This window comes from Octodon degus, unplaced genomic scaffold (genome assembly GCF_000260255.1).
Source record: "Octodon degus isolate 3935 unplaced genomic scaffold, OctDeg1.0 scaffold00065, whole genome shotgun sequence".
NCBI classification, from domain to species: domain Eukaryota; kingdom Metazoa; phylum Chordata; class Mammalia; order Rodentia; family Octodontidae; genus Octodon; species Octodon degus.
In genome coordinates, this window is record NW_004524641.1 from 5,383,994 (window position 1) to 5,401,731 (window position 17,738).

The 17,738-nt window shown below is 38.4% G+C and overlaps 1 protein-coding gene across 3 annotated transcripts in view; it reads left to right on the plus strand.

Annotated features, from left to right (window-relative positions):
* Chn1 (chimerin 1) overlaps window positions 1-17,738 on the plus strand; it is a 209,372-nt gene that overhangs the window by 69,697 nt on the left and 121,937 nt on the right. Inside the window, exons 4-5 of one of the 3 annotated variants that reach the window (XM_023719153.1) lie at window positions 9,602-9,633; window positions 11,724-11,837. In XM_023719153.1, the coding sequence (XP_023574921.1) occupies window positions 9,602-9,633; window positions 11,724-11,837 (146 nt within the window). The remainder of the gene's footprint in view (window positions 1-9,601; window positions 9,634-11,723; window positions 11,838-17,738) is intronic. The other 2 variants (XM_023719155.1, XM_023719154.1) reach the window with 2 other exon arrangements.

Here is a 17,738-nt window from a genome sequence, read left to right on the forward strand (position 1 = left end):
TTTTTTTTTTTTTTGGTGGAACCAGGGATTGAACTCAGGGCCTTGTGCTTGCCAGGGAAGCACTTATTCCACTGAGCCATCTCCCTGGCCCCTGATTCACTTTTGATACTTGTTGATTTTTTTTTCCAGTTGATCTATTAGTGACAGTGGGTCATTACAGTCACCCATTACAACTGTGTTAGTGCTTATTTGATTTTTCATGTCCATTAACACTTGTTTATATGATTGGGTACACTGGTATTTGGTGAACATAGATTTATCGTTGTTATCTCTTCCTCTTGGAGTATTCCCTTAATGAGTATGTAGTGACCATCTTTATCTCTTTTGATCAGTCTTGGCTTGACATTCACATTATTTGCAAATAAAACAGATACCTCTGCTTTATTCCGGGTGTCTGTCACATGGTGTAGTGTTTTCCTTCTTTCGCCTTTCTGCCTATAAATTTCTGAGTTAAATGTGTTTCTTGTGTGCGGCATATGGTTGAGTCTTGTTCCTTGATCCATTTTTCCAATCTGTTTCTTCTGATTAGCACATTGAGACCATTTACCATGATGGTTATATCTGATACGTATTGGTTTATCCTTGCCATTATTTTCAAGCTGTCTTTCCCTTCTATTTATTTGTTTGCCCGGCCTGGTGTCTTCTTTCTAATGGTGTTCTTAGAGTTGTGTGGTCTTCATTATCTTTCTAACCTATCCTTCAGAACGTTTTGGAGTGCTGGTTTGTGTTGCCTTCAGGCAGGGTGGGTGTGGGGTTCTGTCGCTGCCTTGGAGACATCCCAAGGCTGCTTGGTCTCCCTTCAGTCTCCTCTCTAGTGGATTGAGTGCCAACCTCCCAAGTCTGTTTAGGTCCTGCTTGTCTGCATCCTTCTCTCAAGCCATCAGTCACAGGATAGGAAGGGTCATGCAAAGTTTCAGTGGCTGGCCCTCGCCTTGTTGTTGTTAGGGGTTCCAGATAGTTGCTAGTGTTAACGCTAAAAAAAAAAAAAAACAAACAAACTGTCGGGCAGTGAGCAATTTCCTGGTCACTCCCCTCTCTGTGTGCCAGTGAAACTTGCTGCCTGGCTGAAGTGTCCTTTGTTTGTAAAAGAGACCAAGGCCCTTGTATCCCAAATCTATTCTGTATGATTTGAGTTAACTGCATTTTTCAGTCCAGCCCTTTCTTGGATACTTCCCAGTTGGGCAATTGTTGTTTGCTGCGCCTGTGACTGCACCACCAGCAACCTTGTGAGCTGGGTTGCCACTTTATTACAACCTTAAATCTGTGTTTTGTTTGATCTATAAGGCTTTTATTTCAGATTGCGTTTAGCATCAGGATGTATGTCTCTCCTTTCTTCTAGTTACTTCTGTTTTTACTTGATTTTCTCCAATGTGGCCTCTCCTCTATTTGGCCATGTTTAACCTCGACCTGATAGTTCTGTTAAACAACAATTATTATCCATGGGTACAAATTATAACTTTAAAAAATTACGTGCTGGGATTAATGGCACATACTTGTTGTTCCATCATGTACTTGGGAGACTGAGGCAGGAGGATTACAAGTTTCAGGCCAGTCTTAGCAATTTAACAAAACCCTGTTTCAACATTTTTCATAATTTGGGGTTATAGTTCAGTAGTGTATAGCTCAGTGTTAGAGCACTTGCCTAGAATGTACAAGGCTCTGGGTTCTATCCCCAGTTCCCTGAAAAAAACAGCAACAAAAGAATGATCCCATGATTGTCTTTCAGAAATTTGCCTACCACAGCCATTTGGCCATCCTTTCACATGCATCCTCAGGATGGACAGACTTCTTTCTTCTAGCCATCCAAACAGTGGGGATACAGTGATGACTTTTAAATTGGTAAAATTAGATTTCTACTCTGATATGCTTTTCAAGTCAGTCTTGCAGGGAGTCAATAGCATTTTCAAATATGGCTCTTCTATGTTAGAACACTGGCAGTTTGGGGGCTGGGGAGGTAGCTCAGAGGCCAAGGCATCTACCTGGCGAGCACAAGGTCCTGAATTCAGTCCCAGGCCCCACAAGCCATCCTGGCCCCAGAACTGGGCGTGGTGGCACACACCTGTAATCCAGCACTTGGAAGGTTGAGACCAGAAGATCTCTGTGAGTTTGAGGTCTGCCTGGGGGCTACAAAAAATAAGCACAACGCCAGCCCAAACTGCATAGTGAGACCCTGTCTCAAAAATAAAAAGTACTGGCAGTTTTCTTTTTCTAGACTAAATGGGAAGTAGACAGTAGCTGTACAAAATGTAATGACAACTCCAATCAATGCTATTACTAGAATGAGTAGAGAGAAAGTAAACATTTTATATGGTGTTACAACTCCATCTGCATACCAGTTGAGTATACAGTGCATTGGGTGTGATAGTTAACTGATGTCTCAATTTGACTCAGAAACACCCAGTCAAGTTGGATCATCATAGTTCTGCGTGTGGCTGGGGGGGTAGACATCCTGAATGCAGGAGGCCCACCCTGGATGTGAGGGGTACCAACCAGTAGGCTTGCTGCCTGAATGGATAAAAGGGAAAGGAATAAGACTTGTTCTCTTTCTTTGTAGAAGCTGCAGTATTCCCTTCTCTTTTGATGTTGCCTCCTGCTCGCAGGCCGTTTAAACTCTTCATCCTTCTAGCACAGAACCTTTGGCCTCCTGATACAGACTCACATGGGACACTACAGTGAGCTCCAGCCCTTTGACCTTTTATTAGAACCTTTCGATCTGCAGTATGCAGCCACCCTCTTTGTACTCTTCCACTCCTGTTATGGCCCAGTGGTCTTGTGACAGAGCGGCCATGGTGGCAGGGATGGTTGTTACCGATGGGTTCAGCGGCATGAGCTCCCATTCACCAAGACTGATCTGGGTACAGCCACTGCTGAATGTCCACTATGCCAGCAGCAGAGACAAACACTGAGCCCCAGTACGACACAGTTCTCTGGGGTGATCAGCCTGTGACCTTGTGGCAGGTCAATTGTATTGGACCACTTTCATTGTGGTGAGGGTAGCAAAGTGCTGTGTCCTTATTGGTATAAACACATCTGCCAAAACTACCATTCAGAAACTTACAGAATGCCTTCTCCACCCTTGTGGAATTCCACACAGCATCGTCTCTGACCCAGGAGTCCATTTTTATAGCCAAAGAAGTAAGGCGATGAGCTCGTATTCCTAGAATTTACTGGTCTTACTAAGTTCCTCACTGTCAGAAGAAGCTGGATTGGTAGAGGTGGAATGGCCTTTTGGAGATGCAAGTATAGCACCAGCTAGGTGGCAGTAGCTTGCCAGGCTGGGGCAAGGTTCTTCAAAGGGTTGTATATGCTTTGAGCATCCACCATATGGTAGTATGTCTTCCATAGCCAGGATTGATGGATCCAGGAATAAAGGGTGAAAGTGGGAATGGTACCACTGACCATTACTGTTAGTGATCTACTAGCAGAATTTTTGCTTCCTGTTCCAACAGCGTTATGCTCCAGTGGCCTGAAAGTATTAGTTCCAGAGGGGAGAAGGCTTGTACCAGAATGTACAACAATGATTTCTTTGAATTGGAAGGTCACACTTTTTCCTGGTCATTTTAGTTTATTCATGCCTCTCAATATACATGCTTAAAACCAGTTACAATGTTGGCAGGCACAATTGACACAGAAATTGGGCAGTTGGCTCACAGGGGAGGAAAGGAAGAAGATACTTGGAGGACAAAAGATCTTTCAGGGCACCTCCTACTATTACCATGTCCTGTTATTAAGGGCAATGGGAAACTACAATAACCCAATCCAGGCAGGATGACAAATGCCTCAGAACATTCAGGAATGAAGATATGGCTCATCCTCCCAGTGAAAGAACCAAGTTTTACTGAAGTGCTTGCTAAAGGCCAAGAGAATATAGAACAGGTAAATAGAGAAGGTAGTTCTAAATACCAACTATGATCCTGTAATGAGTTACAGAAGCAAGAATGATAATTATAAAAATTACAATTATAAAGGGTTATGGACTGAAGTAGATGATATAGTAGATGCTCAGTTAGAAGTTAGCATACAGATAGGGACTGGACTTTCAAGGAAGTTAGCATAAAAATAAAGACAGCAGAATTATGGCAGGAAGCATGTCCGAAAAAGGCAAGGCCCACATGCCTCCCCAAGGGATAAGCAGTAATTATATTGTAATCAGCACAACTCAGTCCAGTACATCTTAGAGGCATTAGTTGCTCAGGTGGGTGACCAGAGCATCTCAACCAATCTAGTCCAAAAACGCCTTTGTTCCTACCATGTATCCTTGTTAAGGTTCTTGTTTCTTTATTGACTCAATATTAACTAAGCAGATATGCTTGTAATCCTGTAGGTTGATGACAGTTTGAACCACATTTTGCCTGCATTGTAATGACTTTGTTGTATAAATTATCTCTGACATAAGACCTTGGAGGTCACTCCATTCAGGTCCCCTCCTAGAAAACAAGGAGCTACTCTTCTTTCATTTCCAATCAAACTGTCCTAACTACTTCTTTTGGTTTACGACCTCATTCATCAGTGTTCTGGGACCAAAACTCAGCACATCTGACATCTAACAGGTTGGGAGTTATATTTCTTCTGTATCACTAGCTCTTCTTGGGGCTCGAGTCTAAGAGACTATGTTGTAGGAAGGAGGTTTATGCTAAAGAAAACTACTTGATAAAATTTATTATGCCCACTCAGGTCATTTTAGGTAAAAAGAGTGGTTTCTGGAATTGTTCTCTTCTTTTTGGTATGGGAGAGGATTACTGGTTCACATATGGAAACTTCCTTTATAAATGTAAGTTTTCTTTATAGAAGGGAAATTTATACCCCCGCCTGCCATCAGAAAAGGGAGCTTCTGCTGTGTTTGATGTTAATTGCCTTTAGTTCAAAATAATCCTTATGCCAAGCCAGCGTGTTTTGGGATGGCATATTCTGATCTTTCACAATCTAAAAGAGAAAAAAGAATTAATTTAACTTTTATTGTTCTTTATACTACCATTATAAACAAACCAGGAAACGTGAAATAGGTGTCAGAATTTTATTCTGAACATATTGCTTTTTAAAATAGTTCTGTATAAATCCTTGGTATTTACCTAATTCTTTAATTAGGATTATTTTGGTTAAAACAAAATAATTTTGTAGCCATTTAAAGCCCAAATAAATTGTGTTATGAAAATGATTACTTAGACAATAAATGGAAGCATAGTATGGACTTAATGGAAGATTACTGAATAATCAGTATTTTTCTTGGGTTGGAAAATGATGTAGACTGCTGGACCACTTGTAGGAACCAACCCCTCTGCTAGCACCACTTCTTTACATTTGTCTAGGATTTTCATCATTGACTATTTTTTAAAGAACTTTTTACCTAAGTGCCTGATAAAGTACTTTACTTTGAACCAGCAGCAAGTATCCCATAGTTTGAGGGAGAGACCATTATTTCTTCTGAATAATATTTGGGGGACCCACTCTAATGTATCTGCGTCTTGAATATTAGGTTACACAAAAGTTAACTTTGATTTGTATTATTATTATTATTTTTAATGTATTTGCTTGTTACAGGGTCTCACTGTGAAGCTCTGACTCACAAGGATCCTCCCGTTTTCAGCCTTCCCAGTGCTGGGATTACAGGCGTAAGCCACTATGCCCAGACTCTGTGGCTGGCTCAGCCCACCCTGGGAGCGGGGCTGGTATGGCATGTGCTAGGGATCGAACCACAGACCCTAAGCTTGCCTAAGCAGGCACTTTATTCTGCTGAGCTACCTTGCTGGCCTGATTTGTATTTTCTTTTTCTTTTTTTATGTATTTAGTACAGGGTCTCACTACACAGATCAGACTCATAGTGATCCTCCTGTTTTCAGCCTACCAAGAGCTGGGATTAAAGGTGTGTGCCTCCACACCCAGTCTCAATCGCCATCTCAGCACGCCCTGGGGGTGGTGCCAGCATGGCAGGCTCAGGGATCGAACCCCAGTCCCTGATTCTGCCTAAGCAGACACTTTAATCTTGCTGAGCTATCTGGCCAGCTCTATGATTTGTATATTCAAGAGTAATTTTTAGTTATATAGTTAATGTGTGCATGCATTTTTCCTTAAGAGTTATACTAAAAATAGGTTTAAATTCTCTTTTATGCTTTCTCATGCCTTATATGGTTAGTTTTCCCTGTACTTCACTAGCAATAACTATTTGAATGGTATACATACTTTCATGTCTCTATGCCATCTGTCTCTGTCCATCTATGTATCTGTTTATCTATGTATGTGTCTATACATATGCACAAATTGCATGTTCATATGCTTTTTCTTAAGTGGTGACATCTTACTGTTCTATAACTAATTTTTTTTTATCAGTGACTGTATATAGTATTTAGAAGTTAGTCCCTACAGATCTGCATCATTTCTTCACACAGTGCCTTTTATACTAAAAAGCAGTTTAGTTATTTATTTACTGGGGTGTATTTATTTTCATTTTTAAAATGTCTGTGAACAGGGCTGAAGTGAGCATTTTTACAAGTTTTTATGTGTATCTGTGCAAATGTTTCTATAGTGTAAAAACAGCATTTGTGCATTTTTTGTTTGAACAGATAATACTAAATTGTTCTTCTGAGCAATATTTTATTATACTGTAGAAACTTAATTCTTTAAGACTCAAACATTGAATTTTCATCTCAAAAACAGTGATTTACCGTCAAATACATGACTCCATTCTTACAAGCTGTGAACCTAAAAATAGAATAGCTATTAGCTAGCTGTAGGAGCCAACTGGCATATTTTTATATACTGAACTTTATGAACAGAGAGATTATGGAATACAACCAAATCAGGTGGAATTTACTATGGGAAGATAAATGACTGTAGCCTACGAGGAAAAAGATTCATGGAGGATAAAGTATTATTCAAGAATAATTTCAGGAAAAAAAAAGAATAATTTCAGGAAAAGGTGAAATTATGGCTTCCAATGGATATGAAGATGAACATGTATTAAAAATTTATTACATTCCTGCGCTAGGACAGGACCAGGCAGATGCTGTAACCAGTTGAAAGGAAAAGCCAAAGCAGTACAAATTGCATGGACTCACGAGATATTGAGATGAGTTGTACAATTCATAAAATTAGTTTTTTCACTGAGCATGGCTTAGGGAATTGCTATGTTCAATTCAATCACTACAATACAGGAAAAAGGGCCAACCAAATAGCTCAGTAGATTAAAGCACCTGCAAGCAGGCGCAGGGGCCAGGGGTTCAATCCCCGGGGCCTGCCATGTTGGCCCCACCCATGGGGCGTGCTGAGACAGCAATTGAGACTGGGTATGGTGGCGCATGCCTGTAACCCCAGCACTTGGGAAACTGTAAACAGGAGAATCACTACGAATCCAATCTAGTAGTGAGACCCTAAACACCCTGTAAACCCTTCCCTAAAAATTTTTTTTAAAAATTTAAAAAAAAAGAGAGAGAGAAAAGATTTACAATACAGGGAAAATTGCATTAATTGCCAACAATTTGGAGAAGTCCAAAATAACCCACAGTTTACTGGGATAGAATCTGATCTCTCTGGAGGTTATGCCATAGATGATTCATAGTTTTTAATTGAAACACAAATTTCTTTCTGTGCTATGAATAATATTTCAAGTTTCTGAAGGACCAATGAGAGGGTAACCTAGACTACAGGCGAAGTGTAGAACCAATGGACTTGATTGAAGCCTACTTTAGAAAAGATAGGCTTTAAAATTGTGTTGGGGACTTCCCTTCCTCAGTCTAATTCAGATAAGTCAGTGTTGAATAGAGAGTTTTGGCCTTTTTTGCGCACCTAAGAATTTTAGATTTACCTTGAGCTCTACCTTTTACAAATCACCTTGAAAAATAACCTCTTTAATATTGAGTTTCTTCACTACTATATTATCTGACAATCCCTCTTGTGGGTGTATATTCAAAAGAAATGAAACCAGTACTCAGGAGAGACACCTACACTTCATTGTTCATGGCATCACTATTTCTAATAGCCAAGATGTAAAATCAGTGTGTGTCTTTCAGTGAATTAATGGACAAGTAAAATGGATATATACACAATGAAATAATGTATATTCCATTTCAATGTTACAACTGAATATTGCGTATTCCAAATGGAGTGCAGCCTTACAAAGAAAATCCTATCTGCAACAATATGGATGGACCCAGAATACATTGTATTACTGAAAGACAAAATATATTGTAATCTCATGTCTATGTGGAATCTGAAAAAGTTTAACTTAGAGAAGCAGAGTAGAATGGTAGTTAGCAGTGCCTACGGTAAGCTGGTAGTTGGGGAAATACTGCTTAAAGGACACAAATTTTACATGGATAAGAGAATGAGTTGAGAGATCTAATGTGCAATATGGTGACTATAGTTAATATATCACATTTTTGGTACTTGCTAAGAGTAGCTTTTAAGCCTTCTGGCTAGAAAAGTATGTGAGGTAATACATATGTTTATTAACTTGCTAATCCCATATTGTACAAATGTATCAAAACATTATGGTGCACACAATACACATACACATGTATGCATAACATACATACAATTATACAGGTATGCAATAAACATACATTTTTATTTGTTAATTTAAAATGTGTAAATGAAAATAAAAGATGAACACAAAAATAAGAATAGTAATGCCATTTTATGAAAATAGAGTAGAATCATTCCTATGTTATTATGAGGATTAAATGATCTTTAAATGTAACTAAAAACTTAATAAATAGCACAAGCTCATTAATTGAAGCCCATGCTGTCACCCAGGTACTTCCTAGGGGAAAATTTTTTGCTTTGTGATTTTACAGTTAGAGCTGGCTTGTTACCACTCAGGATCCAATTTAACCCTTTCCTGTCCACTCAATTCAAATACGTATTTGTGTTACTCATTCTCTTTTTTGTTGCAGCGTTTATTGTGCTTTGTGTTTTTTTCATTGTTTTCTTTTTTGAACATGTTTGTTTTTCACCAGTAGAATGTAGTTCTAAAACAGTGGTGGTAATCTTGGTCTTACTTGGTGACTAAGTTAGGAAAGTATGTATCCCTTATTTGCCTTTCCGTAAATATTTTTTGAGTGAATGAGGCAAATGCATCTCTCCTCCAGTCTGCACAGTAAGAATTCTTCCGAATTGATTCCTCTGGGACTTGCCTGGGCTCTTGGCAGCACACATGCCAGGACAAACTAGGGGAGGATAAATTCTGGTGACAGAAGAGCTGAGGGAAAAACAGAAGGACAAGATTGTATTGAAGTGTTCACAGAACGGACTGGAGTGACGGGAAGGGAGAGTAGGGGAGGGTGGAAGAGAAGGCCACAGTGTGAGACGTGACTGTGACATTAGGTTTTGGGATGTTTTATTTTACTCTTTGAATAAAGTGATGCAAATGTCTTTTCCACTTCATTACACTTCCAGAAATACAAAATGGTTTATTCAGCTCTACAGAGATACGTAATATTTAGCAGCCTAAATGGCATGACCTACTGGTAGAACTGTGATTCTGTGCATTGAAACCTAATCTTACTCAATGGCCTTTTCTTAATCTGTGATTTAGTTTATAATAGATACAAAATGTTAGGTCTACACACTTACATTTTTATAACTATATTTTTTTCTTTTCCCATAGGTAGAAAACAGACCAAAGTATTATGGAAGAGAGTAAGTATGAATTATCAAAAACATATTGTAGATTGCTGTATGCATAAAACAGTTAAAGGAATACTTTTAGTAAACATAAAGCAAGCTAAAATATTCTAGTTTGGAGGGAAATTTTTTTCTTTGGAAAATATATATGCAGTCATGTTAAAGATGTTGGCCACTTAAGTAAATAATCCTAGATGTATGTGGAGAAAATGGGTATATTTGTATGTGTGCATGCATATATTAGCTATGTACACACATTTATACTATGGGGGGATATGGATGATTTATTTCACATTTATACTCTTTTTCATGTTTTATGTAAGGAGCATGTAGTCTCTTTACCGTCAGGGAAAAAGAAGTAACTAATGCTACCTAAAAACAACAGATTTTTTTTTGTGATAATGGGGGTTAAACCTCCGGGCTGTTAAACCCAGTTACATCTGTAGAAGTTTTAAATTTTATTTTTAATCATTTTGCGGAGGTGGGGGGGTTGTTGAGACAAGGTTTCACTTTGTAGTCCAGGCTGGCCTCAAACTCACCTCCTGCCTCAGTCCCCCAAGTCCTGAGATTATAGGCATGCACCACCATACCAGGCTGTTATTTTTTTTTTTTTAATTTCTTAAATTTTTATAGAATTTTTTTTTCAAAACAAGATGATAGGAAATCAGCAATGGTTGTTATATTGCATGTGGTTATTTTCAAAGTAGTTATTCAGATTACCAGATATAGGCATGCAAAATTGATCAAAAAGTTAAGCATTAACTGTTCCTTTCGAGAAATTAGTAGTCAGTTATCTTAGCTATTGTGCATGTTATTTCCCTTCCTTCATCCCAGTTCTTTCCTTCTGAGAAGTTTCTTTCTCCTTCACAATATGTATTATATCTTTTGTTTACTCTTTCAGTTTCTTACACTAGGAATACAATTTTGATAGCATGTGTACAAGGCCACCATAGGAAAAATAAGATGAATACCCAGAGCGACTTGAGAATTTGTATACCACCTTAATGTGAGAAGGGGAAGGAAGGTGTAGATCATTTAGGAGGGTATAAAGTTTTAGGAAACACAAAATCACTTAAAAATATAAATGGGAGATATGTATAACTTGTGACAAAGTCTGTCTGGGTGTGATGCCAACAGTGCATTAGCATCCTCCCCCGTGATGTCAGTCTTCAGTGTTCTCGGTTGGTGAAACTTGGAAAGGGGATTGATGGCGTTTGGGTTGCTTTTGAAGTGTATGTCTTTGGGTAGATAAAGGAAGTTCAGAAAAACTCTTCTCGCATTGGCTGTTTTTTGGAAGCCTTCAGTTCAAAATAATATGCTAAAATAGCATATTTTGGGGTGACATGTATTGAATTCTTTCATTATCTTTGAGTTACTGAAAGGGCATACTATATTTTTACATTCTTTGTAAATTATAAATCACCATACAAATGTAAGACGGTTTCATATTTTTAATATATGTTACCTCTGATATTTTTTTGGTAATGTATCAGGTTGTTACAGATCTACTGTTTAAGAATGTGTTATTTATGTTCTTTTTTCTTTTTAAAGTTTTGACAGGAAATGAAAGCAAGTACTGCAGTTGTTTGCATGGTTTGCATATTCAGTATGTAGATTATGCACATTATTGGACAATCAAGCCAATTAAAGACAACATAGGTGCTGGAAAATGGCCAGCATAGATCCCTAAGTCAAAATTTTGGACCAGTGCCATGAGAGGAGTAGAAAATGGGATGAATATATATATATATATATATTTTTTTTTTTAAATTTATTTATTTTTTTAGCAAGTCCATATGGTTAAATAGCTACATAAAAAAGGATTGCCGTCTCCACACTGGTTGATCTTCCCTCAGATGTACATGAATTTTGACTTCATGCTTGGTAACTGGATTCCTTGGCTACTTCTGTGCTGCTCTTACAAGAAGCTGGCTAGGGACCAGGCCCAGAGAAACAAGTACATAGTTAAATCCAAATGCTTTCTTTTGATTCTGTGGCAATAGATTGTCTAGGAAATAGCTGGGTGGTGTGGTGTTGTTTTGTCCTGTTTTATTGAGGAAAAAATTTGGAAAGCATAGCACTTCTGAATTGACTTTGTGTCTTAGGTTTCACGGCATGATCTCCCGAGAAACAGCTGACCAGCTCTTGAGTGTGGCTGAAGGGAGTTACCTCATTCGGGAGAGTCAGAGACAGCCAGGAACCTACACGTTGGCTTTAAGGTTGGTCATGGACCTGCAGTTATAACTGTGCTTCATTTAAAACTATTAATAGAGGACTTTACAATGTAAAAGCATTCGGTATGTAATTGATCTGGTTCTTGTTTTTGTGGGGCCAAACTACCATTTTAATAGCTTTGAGATCCTTTTAAAAATTCCTCATGATTGGTAGTATTCAGTGATGAAAAATTTAAAAACTTTTGAAGCATTTTTCTTGTAGCTGCTTCCTTCCATTCCATCTCACCCCTCTGTCCTGTCATCTGGCACCATCCCCCACCCTGTCAGCTTCCATCTAGTTCTTGAATAAGGAGAGAGACTTAAAGAAAAGTTCTTTGTGAGTCATAAAGCTAAGGCGAGTGTTGTTTATTTTAGTTTGGAGTTTGGTTGAAGTAACTTTTCTTGGGAGCGCTTGGCTCTTTTGCCAGTGTTTTGCCTATCCTTTATAATATAGCACTCTGAAACAAGTGACCTTACATGTAACCTGCTATTAGCAGTGAGACAGTCGAGAATGCTTATTCTCTGTGCCCTCCCTTGCTAGCCCACTGGCCCCATTTAATCCTCGCCACAAGTCTGTCTACTCTTATCATCCTCACTTGACAAATGAGGACACAGAAGGCCTGGGGCTTGAATAACAGGCCACCGAGAGTCACGCCTAAGAAGTTGTATGGCTTGTATTTGAATTGTATCTGTCTTGAGAATTTGAGCCTTTTTTTTTTTTTTCAGTACATGGGATTGAACCCAAGTCCTTTGTCCTAAGCTTTTCGTTTTGAGACAGGGTCTCAGTAAGATGTACAATCTGGGCTTGAATTTAAGATCCTTCTGTGATTCCTCCTGGAATTATAGGCATGTGCCAGCACATCCTGGCTAGAGCTTGAGCTTTTGACTACTACATAGTCTTGTCTCTCCAGAGACTTTAGAGTAATTAGCAGTTTTTTATTCCATCTCTCAATCGTTCATAACATTCATTCTTTGGAAAGGAATAAAAGTAGCAGCCTCCTAAGACGTCAAAGATAATGATATTTCTTTTGGCAGCTGCAGATAGAAGGTAGAAGGATGATATTAGTGCTTAGGATCAGCATGTCTGACTCCTCCAAACACTTACCTTGTGTGGGTGATCAAGAACTTCATTCCTGGCTTAAGAGTTAGCATTAATCCTTAGGCTTTCACAGAGCAGATTGGTCAAGCAATGGCTATGACTTATCCACATGGCTGACTCTGACAAAAGATCTACAAACTGCTGTACAGGGTTTCAGGGTAAATCCTGAGGGGACTTGACTGACCTTTTCAGGTACAAAAGTTACATTTTTTGTTATATAGGTCTTGCTTTATCTTGGTCTTAACCATCCAGCAGAAAAGTATAAACATGAGGTGTACAAAGTAAAGCCATATTACTATGCTGAGCTGTAAAAGGCTCAAGTCAACAACTTCTGACATTGCCAGTCCTGCAGATAACCCACTACTATTATGGGCTACTGGACTATATTGGATTACTTTGCTGAATTCATGCACCTGCAATATTTGAATGGCAATCGAATACCCATCTCTGACCAAAGTAAACAAAAAAGGGGGATATAAATGAAGAACTGTTTCATAGTGAAAAAATATATTTACGTATATACAAAATAGGATAGATATACAGCTACTTTCTCTTAGTTTATTGAGAAGAAAGATTTGTACTGATAGTGTTTAGACAAGATATCATATCTGCATCTTGTACTATGAATACTACGAAGACAGCAATATGCAATGTATTATTTTAATTGTCCTACTAACCTGTTTTGAAACTCTCAATACTATTTCTTTCTCAAATTAATATAAAAATAAAATAAAGAATTAGCATTAATCTTTCTGATAAATGCAGTGATAGGATTTAGTGTTATTTCATACTAAATTTTGAGTTAATTTCATTCTTAGCGAATGGAATTTATTATAAAATTTATAAAAATGTGCTTTTTTATGTATTTGGTACAGGGCAGGGTCTATAGGATGTACAGGGTCTCACCATGTAGCTCAGACTCGTAGTGATTCTCCTATTCTTCGCCTCCCAAGTGCTGGAATTACAGATGCACACCACCATGCCTAGTTGCCACAGGGGTGGGGCCAGCACGGCATGCTGGGGGTCAAACCGCAGCCACTATGCTCTGCCTAAGCAGGCGCTTTAGTCCACTGAGCTATCTGGCCGGCCTGAAAATGTGCTTTCAGTGGCCAATTATGAAGTATAAATTACCCATCAATTACATAATTATATGGTCTTTCAGGTTCAAATTATGGTATGCAAGGGGAAAATATATGCTTTAGCAATCCACATTAGCCATTGTTTGAATTAAAAAACTGATTGGGGAAACCACAAGAGTTTCTTCAAGTCAGTTGATCTTTTTGCTCTTATCACTTTATACAAGAACCAGTGGGTAAATTGACCTTGATCTAAAGGTGCATAGATCAGAATTAGAAACAGGTGGGGTAAAGTAAGAGACAAATCTGCTCAATCTTTTATTTTACTCTGTTATAGTTTCCTTTGCCTTTCTCCAAGATAATGTGGAAGTTATAAAACTTAAGTTTGAGATCAGTTTTGCCTCATTGCAAAGTACTTCCTATTCGACTCTGTTGCGTCTCACCACATCGCTGCCATAGTTTCCTAGTTGGCTACGTCAACAAAGATCAGTTGTGGGACAGAGGAGTTCCCAGACCTTCCGAGAGCCTCCTCTTTCCCAACCTCTGACCCTCTCGGTCTACTCACAGTTGAAGCCTATGATCACGTTTCATCTATCTGGCCCAGTTAATTTTAGAATAGAGATTAAACATGAGATTGATGCAAGTTTTTAGTTCATAGGTCTGAAGGAATATACAGTCTTTGGTGACTGAAAGTCACCTTTAGTCACCATAAATTGTTACTTAAGAAAGCAATACTAAGAAAGATTGTAGTGGAATTAGGGAGAGGAATACATGAATATGCATGTGCGTAATTTAGGTGCTAAAATGTCCCTTGCTTTAAACCTGATGTGTGGTGGAGTTGTTAAACAGAATATGAAATAGAAGCTGTACTGATATAAATATTCTTTCTGAACCTCTAACTTCAACTAATGATTCTCCCAATTCACATAGATTTATTTTGTTTCTAGCATAACACATGATCCAGTTGGGGTGGACGGTGTGTGTTTTGCATAGCCATCTATTATGTACTCGCTGCATTAACCAAGGGTTGCAGCATTAGAAATAAGTCTTGAACTCAGGTTCTCAGGCATTTCAAAACCAGTGTGTTCAAACTGAGCTCATCGCTTTGCCTTCCCAATATGCTGTAGTGGGTACATGCCTTTATTGGCTGGTGCCTAATTAGACTGTTACTTAGTCTATTCCCTAAGACTGACACCAAGATATCATTTTTCTTTTTCTCTAAAGTTTGTAATCCCTGGTGTCTTTTATGTAGAGGCTCCTGTGTCTTATGTGACACCCTGCATCCAATAGCGTATAGGTTTTTTGCTGTTGCTAAAATTGGGTATTTGTTTTATTTTTAATATAAATTGCTTTTGAGATTAGCTTTGTCATTTTCCTTTTGTGGTTTGGATCCATTCATTTCCTTTTACATTTCATAACTTTTTATAGATCTTGAAAGTCTAGGTACTGTACCTGTATTATTTAGCAGAATAACTTTTGTGTGTGTGACAGTAGTGGGAATTGAACCGAGGGTCTGCACTGAGCTATATCCCTATTCCTTTTTTTAATTCTGAGACATTGTCTCACAAAATTTCCCATACTGGGCTTGAACTTGTGGTTCTCCTGCCTTAGCCTCCCAGAATGCTCAGCACAGGCATGGGAGACATGCCCTGTAGGAGGGCATTCTCTTTTGCTCCTCTCATGCACCTGAGCCCAGCAATCCTGTGTCTTAAGTATTTCTTTATATTTCCCCTCCTTTTCAGGTCTATGCCATTTCCTGGACTAGTTCATTAACTGCCTAAATTTCCCTGTTGTCAGCTTTGTCCTTTCTATCTTTTGTAGTATTATAAATGTGCATCTGAAAATCTGTTTTGGGTGTCAAGCAGAGGTATATAGCTATAATCCCAGCTAATCAGGAGGCTGAGGCAGGAGGACTGTTAGAGCCCCCAAGAGTTCAAGGTAAGCTGAGGCAACATAGCAGGGCCCATCTTATAAAACATACAAAAAACAAAACAAAACAAAAAAACAATGCAGTGATTAGTAGGGCTGTATGGATGAACTGAGCACGAGGTTTCAAAAACCACCTCTTTCTCATTGGCATCTCCCTTGCACTTGTGTACCAACAAGCCTTAGTGTATTATGTTTAGGGTGGGATGGAGTCTGTACACCATCACGGCCCCAGTTTCCTGTGGTTAGGAAAGAGGCCCTCATTGCATGGCGTGGCTGCATATCTGTGAGGGAGAGCTTTTTCCTCTTTAGCTGCCTCTTCTTCCTTGGCTTGAATGTTAGGCCAGGCCATGTCTGGCTTTTCTGCCTCTGCTTATATTGATTTCTGACATTTTGTTTTGTCCTGTCTTCCAATTCATTAGTCCTATCTTCTGCTTTTTTTTTTTTCCATCTATTTTTATAATGCTAAGAACACACAGCTTCACACATGCTGGACAAACTAGCACTGTCTCACCCTTTGCTGTTCTGAGACCTGCCATTGAGTTCCCAGTTCAGATACTGTGTTATTTAGTTCCTTTTATTTTCTTTTTGGAAATATGAAACAAGGAAGAGGAAAGACTTGTGGAATGCTAATGAGTAGTCATATGAAATGACCTTTCTAGCGTTTGAACTGTATCCTCATTGCTAACACTGTGCCTGTTTAAAAACAAAACAAAACAAAACAACAAAAGCTAAACAATTTCTGGGCATACATGCAATCACAGTTCATTCAGAACTAATTTTTTCATTTTTATCTGAAAGTTTTATGTTTTTTAATTGAGATTGCTTTGAAAGTTAAGAAGGATTTTTCTAACCCAAACAGATTTGTTAGTGGCATTTTAATCCTAATAGTTGTTTACTTTTTCTGCCTTAAATACCTAATTATGTAAAAAGATGAAATTATAGCTAATCATTACATTCTCAGTATTGTTCCTCCTGAGTTAACCATTTAATGTTGTTACCCACTTATGTAGTTAAGCATTTATGTGGGCTCTCTCCAAGAATTTTCTTGGAAATATAAAAAAAATTCCTTATATTAATGTTACACATTTAAAGGATAAACTAAAGTTATGAATAATTTTTATGTATTTATTGGGTTTACTGCCAATGTTGGTTCCTTTTGATATAAAATATCACTTGTTCTTAGCAGCTTGAGCTAAGTTTATTCTTTATTTTACTGATAAGAGATAAAATCTCAAGTATATATTTTCCAAAAGCTTGTGAAGAGAATTACAAAAAGAAATACTTCAAACAATTGCTTAAACAGAGGCCTTTTCAAAATAAGATTGAAGAGAAAAATGAAAATAAGAAATTGAGATTTTTAAAAATCCATCACAAAATAATTGGAATTACCTACTCGCTATTAGAACTTTGGACATATATTATAGTATAGATTTTACAGTCTGACAAATCTGGGTTCTAGTTGCTTGACACTGTCTGTCCCTTTCCCTCCCGTCTTCCTTCTTTCTCCTCCTTTCTAATTACTCCCTCCCTCTTCCTCCCCTCATCCCCCTTCTTCCTTTTCCCCTTCTTCCCCTTTCTTCTCCCCCTTTCCTTTCCCCCTTTCTTTCTCCTCTTCCTCTTCTCCTCCTCCTCCTCCCTTGCCTCTCCCTCTCTTTTTCTCATTCTCCCTCTGCCTCTCCCTCTCTTGCTCTATATATGTACTGATAATTGTATGTAAGGGCTGGCCAAATAGCTCAGCGATTAAAGCACCTGCAAGCAGGCACAGGGTCAGGCGTTTGATCCCTGGGCTGCTGTGCTGGTCCC